We start from the raw sequence: 13,593 nt of genomic DNA, 5'->3' as shown, positions 1-13,593 counted from the left end.
CAAGAACCCAGTGCTGGTTCTCTGTAAGCAACCTAAAAGGGTAACCATGTAGGTAAGAGCGCTGTCCAAACACTTCATGAACACAGGGCCTCTCTGGCAGCCTGTCTCAGCGCTCTGTCACCCTCACAGTGAAGAAGTTTTTCCCCATATTCAGGCAGAACTTCACCTGTTTGTGCCCTCTGCCTCTTGTCCTGTCACTGGGCACCACTGAGAAGAGTCTGGCCCCAACCTCTTGACATGCACCCTTTAGATATTTACAAACATTCATCAGAGCCCCTCTCAGTCATCTCCAGGCTCAACAGCCCCAGCTCCCTCAGCCACTCCTCACACAAGAGATGTTCCAGTTCCTTCATCGCCCTAGTAGCCCTACACTGGACTCTCTCCAGTAGTTCTGTCTTTCTTGAACTGGAGAGCCCAAAACTTGACACAGAACTCCAAATGTGGCCTCCCCAGGGCAGAGGGAGAGGAGAATCTCCCTCAGCCTGCTGGCCACATTCTTAACACACCCCAGGACACCATTGGCTTTCTGGGCCACAGGGCACATTGCTGGCTCATGGAACACTTCTTGTCCACAAGGACTCCCAGGTCCTTCTTAGCAGAGCTGATTCCCAGCAGGTCAACCACAGCAAGTCAACCTGTACTGGTGCCTTGGGTTATTCTTCCCCAGGTGCTGGACTTGCCCTTGTTGAACTTCATTAGGTTCCTCTCCACCCAACTCTCCAGCCTGTCCAGGCCTCACTGAATGGCAGTGCAGCTTTCTGGTGTATCGGCCACTCCTCCCAGTTTTGTATTGACAGCAAACTTGTTGAGGGTACACTCTGTCCCCTCTCCCAGGTCACTGGTGAATATGTTGAAGACGACTGGATCAGCACTGACCCCTGGAGCACACAGCTAGCTACAGGCCTCCAACCAAACTCTGCACCACTTCTCATAATCCTCTAACCTCTGCCCTTCAGCCAGTTATCAACTCACCCCACTGTCCACTCATCCAACACACTTCCTAAGTTTGCCTATGAGGATGTTAAGGGAGACGCTGTCAAAAGCCTTGCTGACATGGAGATAGACACATCTACACATCCTATTACTGGACACTAGAGAGAAGGAAGAAGTGCCTGCTCCACCTCCCATCATGTGGGATGTTCTAGACAGCAATGCAGTCATGCCTCAGTCTCCTCTTTTCCAGTTTGAACAAGCCTGGCATCCTCAGCAGCTCCCCATAAGTCATACCCTCTAGTCCTTTCAGCATCTTTGTTGCCCTCCTTTGGACATGTTCTAATATTTGTATGTTATTTTACTGGGGAGCTCAAAACTGCACACAGTACTCTAGGTGAGGCCACACCAATGGATGTAGTGGGACAATCACTTCTTCTGACCAGTTAGCTCCTGTCTTTAATTCAACCCTGGACATAGTTGGCCCTTTTTATGTTTGTGACTTGTATTGAGCTTACCTACCACCAAAAAACCCTGCCCCCCCCCAAATCTTTTTCTGCAGGGCTGCACTCCAACCTACCACACAACATTGAAAATTACACAGGCTGTCATCTAAGACAGCTTCAAAAAAGGGCAAACTGCACCTGACTAATTTGGTGTCATTCTACAATGGGAGTGACTACATTGGTGGATGAGGGAAGAGAAACTTATGTCATCAGTCTCGACCACTTAGTCACCATCCCACACAACATCCTTGTTCTGGGAAATGTACAGAAATATAACCCTCCTCTATGGCAGTATTAACACCAAATGCTGCGTGACTGGTCTTTAGAAACAAGAATTTGAGACCATTCTGCTCTAGAATTAAGCCCTTACAATGGAATCAATGGCAAGGCTTCAAAATATTGAAGGATGAAATACATACATAAATATTGCATTAGACAGAATTACTCACACAATCTGAAGACAGGCTGTAAAGTATTGGCTATCAAAGTCAGCCACATTTTGCCAGATGCTACTACGATACATGACAGGCAATTAAAGACCCAGAATTTGTCTGTTTCCCTGTATGGACACCTGATTTGAAACAGTGTTTGGTTCTGCTCTCCTATTTACAAGACTCACGTTAACCCAGGGCTCTGCATCTTTACCTTACTTTGTATGCCAAGTAATGAACTGTTCAGGGTGAAGAATCACAGAATCAATAGATTGCAAAAGACCTTTAAAATCGAGTCCAACCATACCTGTCCTCTAACAAACCATATCCCTGAGCACCTCATCTACCTCTTTTTTGGGGATGGTGACTCAACCACCGCCCAAGGCAGCCACAACACTTGAGAGACACAATGCAGAAGAGCTGCTAAGCAACTGAAGTTGCTGCAGTGCAGAAAAAAACCCCAGGGGACACTGCAGAACCAGTGGCAGCAGGAAGCCCTGATTTCCAAACTTACTGCAAATATTACAGCTAACTCATTCCCAAATTTACAGCTAATTGCAGACTTCTCAAAGAAGCTATATCTTGCTGTGGAAAACATTTTCTGTAACAGCTTTAGTATCAAAATTTTAAGCCAAAAATTGAATTAGTGCAAATTTTCGCTCATGAATCTTGAAATTAAATTACAGCAATACAACCCTAAATCCCATAGTAAAACTTAGTCCTTCTATTTGACTTTTTCAAATACTTAGGCATCTGGCCAAAACACACAGTTCCAAGAGCCAGCATGGCATGCTCCTCTTACAGAAGTAATCAGTGCTACTACAGCCAAAGCTATCAAATTCAGACAAAGACAACAGGCTCACTGCCTGATTAAGTCATACAGTGTGGAGCCCAGAAATAATTCAAAGGCTACTGAAAAGAAGGAAGATATATCTAAGTGAGATGACAAAGGAAAAACCCTTAAGTGAAAAGTTTTATATAGCAAAAGCCTACAAAATGACCCCGTATTTCATAAAAATACAGACAGTAGGTTTCTTATCCATTACTAAAAATACACAACCCCCACATACAGACTTACAGATGTCAGGGCAAGTCCAAAACTCGTAGACTGATGCTTTAGCTGGATTTCAATTTTGTGAAGTAGAGCTTCAATCCTGTCTTCCTCAAATCCTCTCCTTTGGGAAGGAGTGATGAAAAAAGGAAATCATATCCATTAAGACTAATCACTTTAAGTGAAGTTATGAAAATGAATTATAACATCGATAAAGGAAGCATTACAACATAATGTCTTCTACACCGAATTAAAATTGATATAAAATAGTTTTATCATCCTGTGTCATTTAGTGAAACTGCACTAATATCATTAAACTCCTGAAGGTTATGCTGATGAATATGCTACAATAAAGGAAGTAGCAGTTACAAGTTTTAAAAGTATTGAACAATATTACTGCTTCTTTGGAGCATTTATCTTAATATAACTAAATTTTTAAGGTATGTTTATATATATGCCTGTATTATTATATGCCTAATATTATTAATATCTAATTGCACAAGACTGTATGAAAGAACTAAGTTCTCAAAAATACAGTATTACTTACACAATAACTTCATCAATTGTTCTAGCAATTATCTGTTTCACAGTATCAATGTCTTTTTCAGCAATACCCTGTAGACCCACGCTGAAATAAGATTCTCTTGTTGAGCCATTAAACCTAGAAAAAAACCCGCATATTCAATTCAGTGACAAATACTAGAACTTAAGCATTAAACCTGCCAGCAAGGGTAGAAGGGGAAAAATACCCATTATTTCCACATACACACAGGATTTTAAAAGCTAGCCATCTAGAAAAATTATGACCAAAGAGGCAAGAAATAGAACTTAAAAGCATTTTTGTTCCATTTCAGTAGTTGTAGTGCACTGTTAAGAAACATATGGCATATGATATTAAAGAAAAGCTGGTCTTTTCTGTTCATCTTCCTATTCATCTGTAAGTGCTTTCAGGTAAAAAAATGTTTGGGGTTTTTTAAGGTGGAAATTTTATTTGCCTGTAACATCAAACATACATTCTACTTAAGCAGGTGGGTGGAGCAGTACTTTTAGACTTGTACTTTAAGAAACAGTATGTGTGGATCAATTCTAAACATCCACTATTCCATGTCTAAAAACCACAAATGGAATTCAATGGTAAACTTGGGTGTTGAATTCTAGAATACCGATCTTTGGACTCAAACTTAGTGACTGCACTGATGAATCAACCTAAGGCAAATTAAAGCCAATTCCCTGTATGGTTCAACATCATATTAACATAATCAACCTGGAAAAGGCTCAGCAGACAGAACATACAACTGAATCACTACCTCAGTGCCTAAAGAGAGATGTCTACTGCCATGTTCTGTGATATTGTGATACCTGCATGGCACTGGCATGCATGACACAAGGCTCACAGGAAGCCCATCACTTCATGCAGAGACAGTTCAAGCCAGGCAGAGTACCCTAAGGCACTGAAATAAGAGATGAATATATTAAGGTTTCCTACTCAAACATCTTAGCCAGCCAGTGGAAAGAAAGGCATGATTTTTGCCATCAGTCAGATGAACCATGCCACAGAAGCGCTTCTTTCTTTATGCTAACAATAAAGGCAAACTATGATGAGCAGCTGAGCCTGTAGTTAGGTGAAGACAATCCACCCACCCTTAGTCTGCAGCACAGAACCAGCAACACTGGCTGCTAGAGCTTCACTTTGAGTAAGTGTGGGCAGGAATACCCTTCTGTGCTGAAGCAATGGCAAGTTAATGGCACCTAAGTGCACAAAAGCACATTTGTGCCAGTTACCTACTACTAAACCACAGAAAGCAAGGCTAACGCAGCATCAAGAAGAGCTAGCAAACTTCTGAGCAATACTAAATGGCCAGGGTGAAACCCCAGGTAATTAGGGCATTGTTATTTTATTAGGGCATGTTTTTTCTACCCTTTTTTCTTGTTCATAAGCTTTCAACAGAATAACTTTGTTTAAAGCCAAAATTACATGTGAGAATGCTTTATAATTCAACAGTTTGCAGAAACTCTTAGGATGTTTTAACATTATTTTAGTGTAAACTGCCTGTATGAGGCATGACTTCTCCCAACTTAATGGTGAGAGTATTGTAGTTTGTAGCTTTTCTAATATTGCTTACTGTGGTGAAATGTAAATGGTAACACTTACCCAACATCAGGAGAAAAATCCGTACCAACACCAGACTCAATTAAGGCTTTGTAAAAAGGAGAATTTGGCCCATCAACCAACAGTGAAGACAACAGGCTCAGTGTGAATGTTTCAAAAGTGTCTGTAATACTGAAGAAAAGTTAATAGCTGTTAAAATACAAAAAAAAAATAATAAAAATCAAGCTATATATATAACACCCTAGTATAACAACTGAGTTAATTCCAGAGGAACTATTTATATAAAACAATGTAGAGGGAGCAAGGGAGAAATATTATCAGTTATGAACACTGCACCAAACTTTGGTAACTAGCAGTAAAGCAATTTAAAATTGGGCTGAAAGGATAAAGTTAGTAGTAGGGTCATATAGAAAAGCTTGCACATGGCAGGAAGTTGAGACAGGAAGCCTGTGTTCCCAGAAGTCTAATCCCCTAAACAGTTCTGTAAGACAATGGCTGGTTTTAGTTATGTCTATGTGGTAAAGAAAAAGGGAAAAAACTCTGCTTAGCAATTAAACTTTCATTTACTGACAGAATTTGTCTAGCTTTCCCATGGCATTATTTAACTTGGAGATGACATTTATGAAGAGGCACTGGGGGGACATGAAACATGCCAGCATCTTGCTTAAAGTTCTAAAATGAGCTTTTGAGTCACAATTTCATGTGGATACACTTACTCCGTCAACAAGTAGCTGACGCTGACAGTTGTCTGCTTGGAAGGATCGGCAGCAAATGAGTCTACGCCACATGTTATACTGTGTTCTCTCTGTGAGGTATAATAAATAGGTTTGATGCAGACTAAACTCAGAGCAGCAATTACAAATAAAAAATGACTGCTTGCTTCTTCATAGCTTCTTACTTCCAAAGATTCCAAATAACTTTACAGATACTTGAGTTAAGTATATCGAACGAGTAAGTTTGATATTCATGAGTAAATATATAAACACAAGATAGCTTGAAAATTAATGTGGCCCATTCATATTTTACAAGTGGAGAATAAGAGGAGAGGATCAAGAAAATCAGGCCATAATTAATGTTCTGAGCTGGGTTTCGAAGAAGTGTTTATGCTTCTGGACAAGCCACAGAGGAAAAAGGAGAGGTGGATGGGAGAGAATGGGAAAAGTTATTTTTGATACCACTGTTTGGAAGTTTAGGCACCATTAAAGAGTGTATTTCCTGACAATAAGTATCAATATTTCTATCAGTAGCACTAAAAGCTTTCCATTAATAAATGCTTCAGTGCTCCAATGCCGAGGAACTTTAAAACCGGAAGTCAGGAAAACAAACAATTGCATGGTCATTACATTACTCAAACTCAAAAGTAAATGCAATTTTACCCCACTGTAACCAAAAATAAAAATAGTCCAGCTCCTTTACAAGCACACATGCTTGTAAACAAACAAACAGAAAAAGTAAATCCAGCATGCTAGGCTAAAATATTTCTGCAATTCTACAACTGGATGTGCACTTGTTTTACTTACAGGCCCTTCCCAGAGTTTCTGTTTTGGGATGTCAGTATTTGATTCGATTCTTTCAAATTTTACCAATGCTTCCTCATGTATTTGTTTCAAATGGTGCTCCAGTGGAAAATTACCATACGTGAAAAATCTGTATTTTACATGAAAGATTGGGATTAAGCATTTGTTTTTACATTAAATTTACAGTAGCAGCTTTTATTATATTCTGAATTTCATGTGGCTTTGAGTGATTCAGTCACAGCTAAAATGGGACATGTCTTGTAAGGCTCCTAGGTTAAAGAGTCACCAGTCTGGCACATATATAGAACTCACAGATCTGGTAAAATTCCACGTTTCTCAGCTCCTTTTTAATGCTCGAGGCCAAAAGACCAGAATACATTTAGTTGCAGCAATATAACGTGTCTGAAGAAAGAGTATTAGTAACTGAAGCCAGAATCCCAGTGCTCTAAACTTCCAAAAGATATAATTCCTATGGTCTTCAGAGATAACAGGTCTGATCCATGTCTCAGCTCATCTATAAAACATGTCTGGGCTCTGTGGGTCAGCCTATCATGCACACTCCCATACCTACAAAAAACCCCGCTGAGTTCCCCTGTGTTATATAGGAGCATGAGGTATGTCCCAGGTAAATGCTATTCCCCGATAAAAGTCTAAACACAGGTAGAGTAGAATACTTGGGATGAGAAAAACTAAGGATGGCAAAATCACTATCATGACACAAGTTTATGTACCGTAACTGAATTAATCAGACTAATACACTGATCACAAAATTGGTACAGAACACACAATACAATTTCCCTCCACACCACTTTCAAAATGGTGTTTAGCTTAAACACCTTATTAGTACCAACAGAATTAAGTGTCTGACTCAAATGAGTATCAATTATTTAGAACCTGATACAGCAATGTGTGATTCAGGAGCAAATGAACAGCCCTGCACTTGTAACTTTTTAGTACCTTTTAATCTGGGTTGACTTCAAGGATAGAAACCCCTAGACTCATCTGTGCCACCTGTACCATAGCTCCCTAACACCACTGCCAAATACTTAGTAGTATGTTCCTTTCCCCACCCTCCCCAAGCCATTTAGAGGTGAAACATCTGTAAACAAAAATCCCCAAAACACATCCTCGGAATCAAGCAGGCAGATGTACTCTAGAAAATAAGACAACTCTCTTTCAGCAACCCCTGATTCCAGTTCACCCTTCACTTCTCTCCCGAGAGCAAATTCCTTACTCCAGTGCCATGCTGGCTGCTGGAGGGCACAGGTTACCTGAGCTGCTGGCCATGTGAATGGAAACACTGCATTGCTGGCTTTCCCTCACAAAGATACAAGCACAGTGCATGGCCTAGGAAGCCAGTCACAGATTTCAGATACCTGGAATTGCTTGGATGATAGTGCGTGGCATGGAACTGTTTAAGCTGCTCCCATGTAAGATCAGGAATACACAATGGATCTCCACCAGATATTACACCGTAAGTGTGATCAGGAAGGATTTTATTCTGCAAGTGCTGTGCAAATACCCTCTCGTTATCTGTCTTAAGAGCAAAACACCACATTTCAATAAAAATCATCAAAACACATTTTTAAAATAAGAGGCATACAATAAGACCTCAGAGCTCTAACTTACACAGGAGTTCCTCCTCTACATAGGCATTTTGTTTTCTAGCCCCATGTAGTCCCTTAGATAAAGCTACCTATGTCATGTCAATTTAAAAGAAAATTCTACAATAAAATCCATTAGCAAGGTGCTCCTTTATATGTAAACAAACTTTCAGTAGGCTAATTTTAAGAATAACCATGCAATGGATTACTGACCTTACTGAGAACTTAAATTTTACAACAGAGGGGTGGAAATCTCTGGTGCAACAGTGCCATTGATAACCACTTTACCAGAAACAAGATATTAAAACAAACAAACAAAAATAGAAAAATTCACAAAACAAGCAAATAAAAAAAGAATATCATAAAAAAAACCCCAACTTACAAATGCCCCTTTCATTTCATTAAAAACAACTCCTTTGAAGACTAGAGGTGTCTGAGGATCATCTGGGTTCTCATGTTCTAACCTCCAACCTTCTTGCCTGAAAAAAATTTATAAGAAAGAGTTGGGAGTTTGAGGGTTTGGGCAGGGTTTTTTTTGTTTTCTTTTTAATTTAAGCTTTGCATACACCACAAGCAGTCCACATCTTACCAGAAGTCTAGTTGCCGCAAACATGGGAAGAAAGCTGCATCCAAATACACCGACAAGAGATTCTGAAAATCCTTGGGATTTTGTGTTGAAAATGGATAGAGGGTGTAATCACTAGCTGTGTATAAATGAAAAAAAAATAAATCAGAATTTAGAAAGTCTGAGATGTATTTTGCCCTCATTGATTTTTAACCTCTCCTCTATATAAATAACTGGAAGAGAAGAAACTTAATAATACATATTTTTCTTGAGGAATACACTGAAGTTTAGCACTCTAATTATTTTACCATGAAAACTTTGCTTTTGCCATTCATATAAATAATTAAATGCATTGCATAGCATAAATCACAGAAATCACAGAAATCACAGAATTATCAAGGTTGGAAAAGACCTAAAAGATCATCCAGTCCAACCATTCACCTATTACTACTGGCTCCCACTAAACCATGTCCCTCAATACAACGTCCAGTCTTTCCTTGAACACCCCCAGGGTCGGTGACTCCACCACCTCCCTGGGCAGTGCATTCCAGTGCCTGACTACCCTTTCAGAGAAGTAGTGCTTCCTAATGTTCAGCCTGAACCTCCCCTGCCGCAGCTTGATACCATTCCCTCTAGTTCTGTCGCTGTCTACACGGGAGAAGAGGCCGACCCCTAGCTCACTACAACCCCCCTTAAGGAAGCTATAGAGAGCCATAAGGTCTCCTCTGAGCCTCCTCTTCTCCAGGCTGAACAATCCCAGCTCCCTCAGCCGCTCTTCATAAGGCCTGTGTTCCAGACCCCTCACCAGCTTAGTAGCCCTCCTCTGAACGCGTTCCAGGGCCTCAATGTCTTTCCTGTAGTGAGGGGCCCAAAACTGAACACAGTACTCGAGATGCGGCCTCACAAGTGCTGAGTACAGGGGGACAACCACCTCCCTGTTCCTACTAGTAACACTATTTTTGATGCAAGCCAGGATGCCGTTGGCCCTCTTGGCCACCCGCGCACACTGTCGGCTCATGTTCAGCCGTGCATCAATCAGTACCCCCAGGTCCATTTCCTCCACACAGTCCTCCAGCCACTCCACCCCAAGCCTATAGCGCTGCCTGGGGTTGTTGTGGCCAAAGTGCAGGACTCGGCATTTGCTCTTGTTGAACCTCATGCCATTGGCTTCAGCCCAGCTCTCCAGCCTGTCCAGATCCCTCTGTAGGGCCTCGCTACCCCCAGGCAGATCCACACTCCCAGCCAATTTAGTGTCATCTGCAAACTTACTGAGGGTGCACTCAATGCCCTCATCTAGGTCATCAATAAAGATATTGAAGAGGACAGGCCCCAGCACCGACCCCTGGGGAACACCACTCGTGACCGGTCGCCAGCTGGATTTAACTCCATTTACTACCACTCTCTGAGCCCGGCCCTCCAGCCAGCTCCTTACCCAGCCGAGGGTGTACCCATCCAAGCCACGGGCTGCCAGCTTCTGCAGGAGAATACCGTGGGAGACAGTGTCAAAGGCTTTGCTGAAGTCTAGGTAGACCACATCAACAGCCTTTCCCTCATCCAGCAGATGGGTCACTAGATCATAGAAGGAGATCAGGTTGGTCAAACAGGACCTGCCCTTCATGAACCCATGCTGGCTAGGCCTAATCCCCCGGCCATCCCGCAGATGCCGCATGATCTCCCTCAAGACTATCTGTTCCATAACCTTCCCTGGAACTGAGGTCAGGCTAACAGGCCTGTAGTTCCCCAGATCCTCCTTACAACCTTTCTTGTAAATGGGAGTCACATTGGCAAGCCTCCAGTCTTCTGGGACCTCACCAGTCAACAAGGAGAGCTGATAGATAATGGAAAGCGGCTCGGCTACCACCTCTGCCAGTTCCCTCAGCACTCTCGGGTGGATCTCATCAGGCCCCATGGACTTGTGGCAGTCCAGTTGGAGTAGGAAGTCTCTGACCGTTTCTTCCAGAATCACAGGGGAGTTAGCATGCTCCCCAGCCGAGACTACCAGGTCAGAGAGAGGAGTACCCTGAGCATAACTGGTCTGACCTTTAAAGACAGACGTAAAGAAGGCATTCAGAACCTCTGCCTTTTCCTTATCCTCAGTGATCATATTCCCAGCCTCATCCAGTAAAGAGTGGATATTCTCCTTTGTCCTCCTCTTACTGTTAATGTACTTATAAAAGAGTTTGTTATTCCTTTTCACCCCAGCGGCCAAGTTAAATTCAAGCTGGGCTTTTGCCTTTCTGATTTCACCTCTACACATCCTGACGACTTCCTTGAATTCATTCTCAGTTGCCCGTCCCTCCTTCCACAGGCGGTAGATTCTCTTTTTCTCCCGGAGCCTCAAGAATAACTCCCTATTCATCCACGCCGGTCTTCTTCCCCGCCGGCTCATTTTGCGGCTCAGGGGGACCGCCTGCTCCTGCGCCCTTAAGACTTCCTTCTTGAAGAGCAACCAGCTCTCTTGTACCCCTTTGTTCGCTAGGACTAAATGCCAAGGGACTCCCCCTACCAGTCTCTTGAACAAATCAAAGTCCGCCCTCCGGAAGTCCAAGGTAGCAGTTTTACTATTCCCCCTCCAAGCTCCACCATGAATTGAGAAATGTATCATTTCATGGTCACTCTGTCCAAGGCAGTCCCCAACCTTCACATCTCCTACCAGACCTTCCCTGTTCATGAACAGCAGGTCTAGCGGGGCAGTTCCTCTTGTGGGCTCTCTGACCAGCTGCATCAGGAAGGCATCCTCTATGCACTCCAAAAACCTCCTAGACTGCTTCTTCTGTGCTGTGCTGTACTCCCAGCATATGTCAGGGAAGTTGAAGTCCCCCATGAGGATAAAGATCCATGTCTACTGGGACTTTGTAACTGCCAAATGAACAAGATCTATTTTGTTGCCTTGCTTTGTTAGCTTTTTTAATCTCTCCCTGGCAACATTCACACTTAAAAATAATAGCTTTGCAGGACAGGCAACTCTACCGCAATAAAACCTCATGCATTTTAGGTGGTATTAGTTACTTTTGGCTCACCTGTGAATGCATTCATGAAAGTGGACAGTGATCTGTTTAGCATTTTAAAGAATGGATCTCTGCAAGGATACTTCTGAGAACCACATAACACAGTGTGCTCAAGGATATGTGGGACCCCAGTGCTGTCCATTGGAGTGGTTCGAAACTGTATACTGCAAGAGAAAGCACAGAGAGGAATGCAGCTGTTTGTGATGAGAAGCCCACCTACCTGCAGCTGAGACATATAGGAACATTACCACTGTCCAGTAACTAAGCCAGTATACAGTTACTGAGCTATTAAGAAAGACTAGAGAGTTCAGTCACCTGTTCTAGAAAGAATGGAACCTCTGCACTTCTACTTCTGGAGGTCATACAGAAGCTTTCAGCATGTAACTAAGCATGTGCTTTCAGCATGTAACTAAGCATGTTTTATACAAAAGGCTCAGACAAAAACTTCATGGAAGGTGAAGGAAAAAAGAACTGGTTTACATCTTGCAACGATAAGGTAATTTATCAGAAAGTCCAGTTTTTGCCTCATTGATATAAAAGAGATGATAATAAATTTGAAGTAGTGTAGTTGAGAGCCACAAATATGGCTGGAGCCACACAGTGTGAAAAGATGCAGAGGTAATTTGGCTCATTTAGCCCTGAGAAGGAAAGGCTGCAGGGGACTCAGCAGCTGCCTTCCACTACCTACAAGAAGGTTACAGTGAAGACAAGTTCTTTGCATAGGCATGCACAATGGAGAGACAAAAGACAATGTTCATAAAACAAAGCAAGGGAGACTCCAACTTGATATTAAAGAAAAAAAAAAAGACCCTAGCATACAGACAGTCAAACACTGGGAACAGGTTGCCAGAGAGGCTGCATAATTTTTGTCTTTGGCTAGGCCTACTCAGATAAATGTCTAAAGAACAGCATCTGAATTAAGTGCTGACCCTGATTTAACAAAGGACTTCATGATCTCTGTTCCAACCTGAAAAACTCTTAAGGAAGTCCCTCAAAAGAAGTTCTATCCTCTTCGCCATCCCAGAAAAATCCATGTATGAAGCTGGATTACAATTTAGAAACCACAAGGTGATGCTGAAATGGAATACACTTTATATATATTAATACTTTACCTGAAGAGATTATTGGAGTCCTCCCGAGCCACATGTAAATACCTGGCTCCTGTTCCATCATGGCTAAGCTTCACTGCAGTCAGGAACAGCTCAGGAACAGCTGTCACCTGCATTGGAAGACAACATCTGTATTACAGTGTGACTGCAACCACGTCAAATCATGGATCATATAGCAATGATCAGTTTGTTGATCCTGTATGTAACACGGCCATATACAGTACTAAACAAATTCTTTGTTCCTATGGATTGGAGGGGGTGGGGGAAAGAAGTATGCAAATAGAAAAGAAAGTTTTAAAAAACACAATTAAAATACACTACAGCCAAAGAACAATACTCTTCTGGTATAGGCATTAAGATACGAACAACTCAATCAGAAATACAAAGCAAAGACATACATTCAAATGCCACCGGTTAGGACAGCAACAGAAAAATCAAGCAACCCAGCAGCTCTAGCACCAGCCAGCATTTTTTACAAACTACCTTTACCCTCTCCTTTGATTTTTTTCTTTAAAAACGTGAAATTTGACATATTATTTCCACTGCATGTCCTTAACAAAGGTATTAAAAGCAGCTTAGCAGACAAGCTATTACTTGAAAGTGCTTCACACAATAGCACACAGTGAAGTTCCATTATCTGTCAGGGCTTCTGGAAGACCACACCAAATGCTCAACATCTGCAGCAGACAAACTCACGGGGCGTTATTTGCTCTAGAAGTGGCAACTCCCTACAGTAACGTGCTAACATCACCTAAAGAGTTT

General features: G+C 42.0%; 1 protein-coding gene across 1 annotated transcript in view; it reads right to left on the bottom strand.

The window, feature by feature from the left end:
- PITRM1 (pitrilysin metallopeptidase 1) overlaps positions 1–12,935 on the bottom strand; it is a 28,727-nt gene extending 15,792 nt beyond the window's left edge. Inside the window, exons 1-10 of the mRNA XM_084260032.1 lie at positions 12,835–12,935; positions 11,735–11,886; positions 8,739–8,853; positions 8,532–8,628; positions 7,922–8,082; positions 6,549–6,675; positions 5,745–5,833; positions 5,071–5,199; positions 3,466–3,579; positions 2,946–3,042 (exon numbers count right to left, since the gene is read on the bottom strand). Of these exons, the coding sequence (XP_084116158.1) occupies positions 2,946–3,042; positions 3,466–3,579; positions 5,071–5,199; positions 5,745–5,833; positions 6,549–6,675; positions 7,922–8,082; positions 8,532–8,628; positions 8,739–8,853; positions 11,735–11,864 (1,059 nt within the window). The 5' untranslated portion in view covers positions 11,865–11,886; positions 12,835–12,935. The remainder of the gene's footprint in view (positions 1–2,945; positions 3,043–3,465; positions 3,580–5,070; positions 5,200–5,744; positions 5,834–6,548; positions 6,676–7,921; positions 8,083–8,531; positions 8,629–8,738; positions 8,854–11,734; positions 11,887–12,834) is intronic.
- Positions 12,936–13,593: the final 658 nt, after the last annotated feature.

This window comes from Gallinula chloropus, assembly GCF_964237585.1.
Source record: "Gallinula chloropus genome assembly, chromosome: 2".
Taxonomy (NCBI): domain Eukaryota; kingdom Metazoa; phylum Chordata; class Aves; order Gruiformes; family Rallidae; genus Gallinula; species Gallinula chloropus.
Note: the sequence above shows the minus strand (reverse complement) of the source record. Positions and strands in the feature narration are given on the sequence as shown.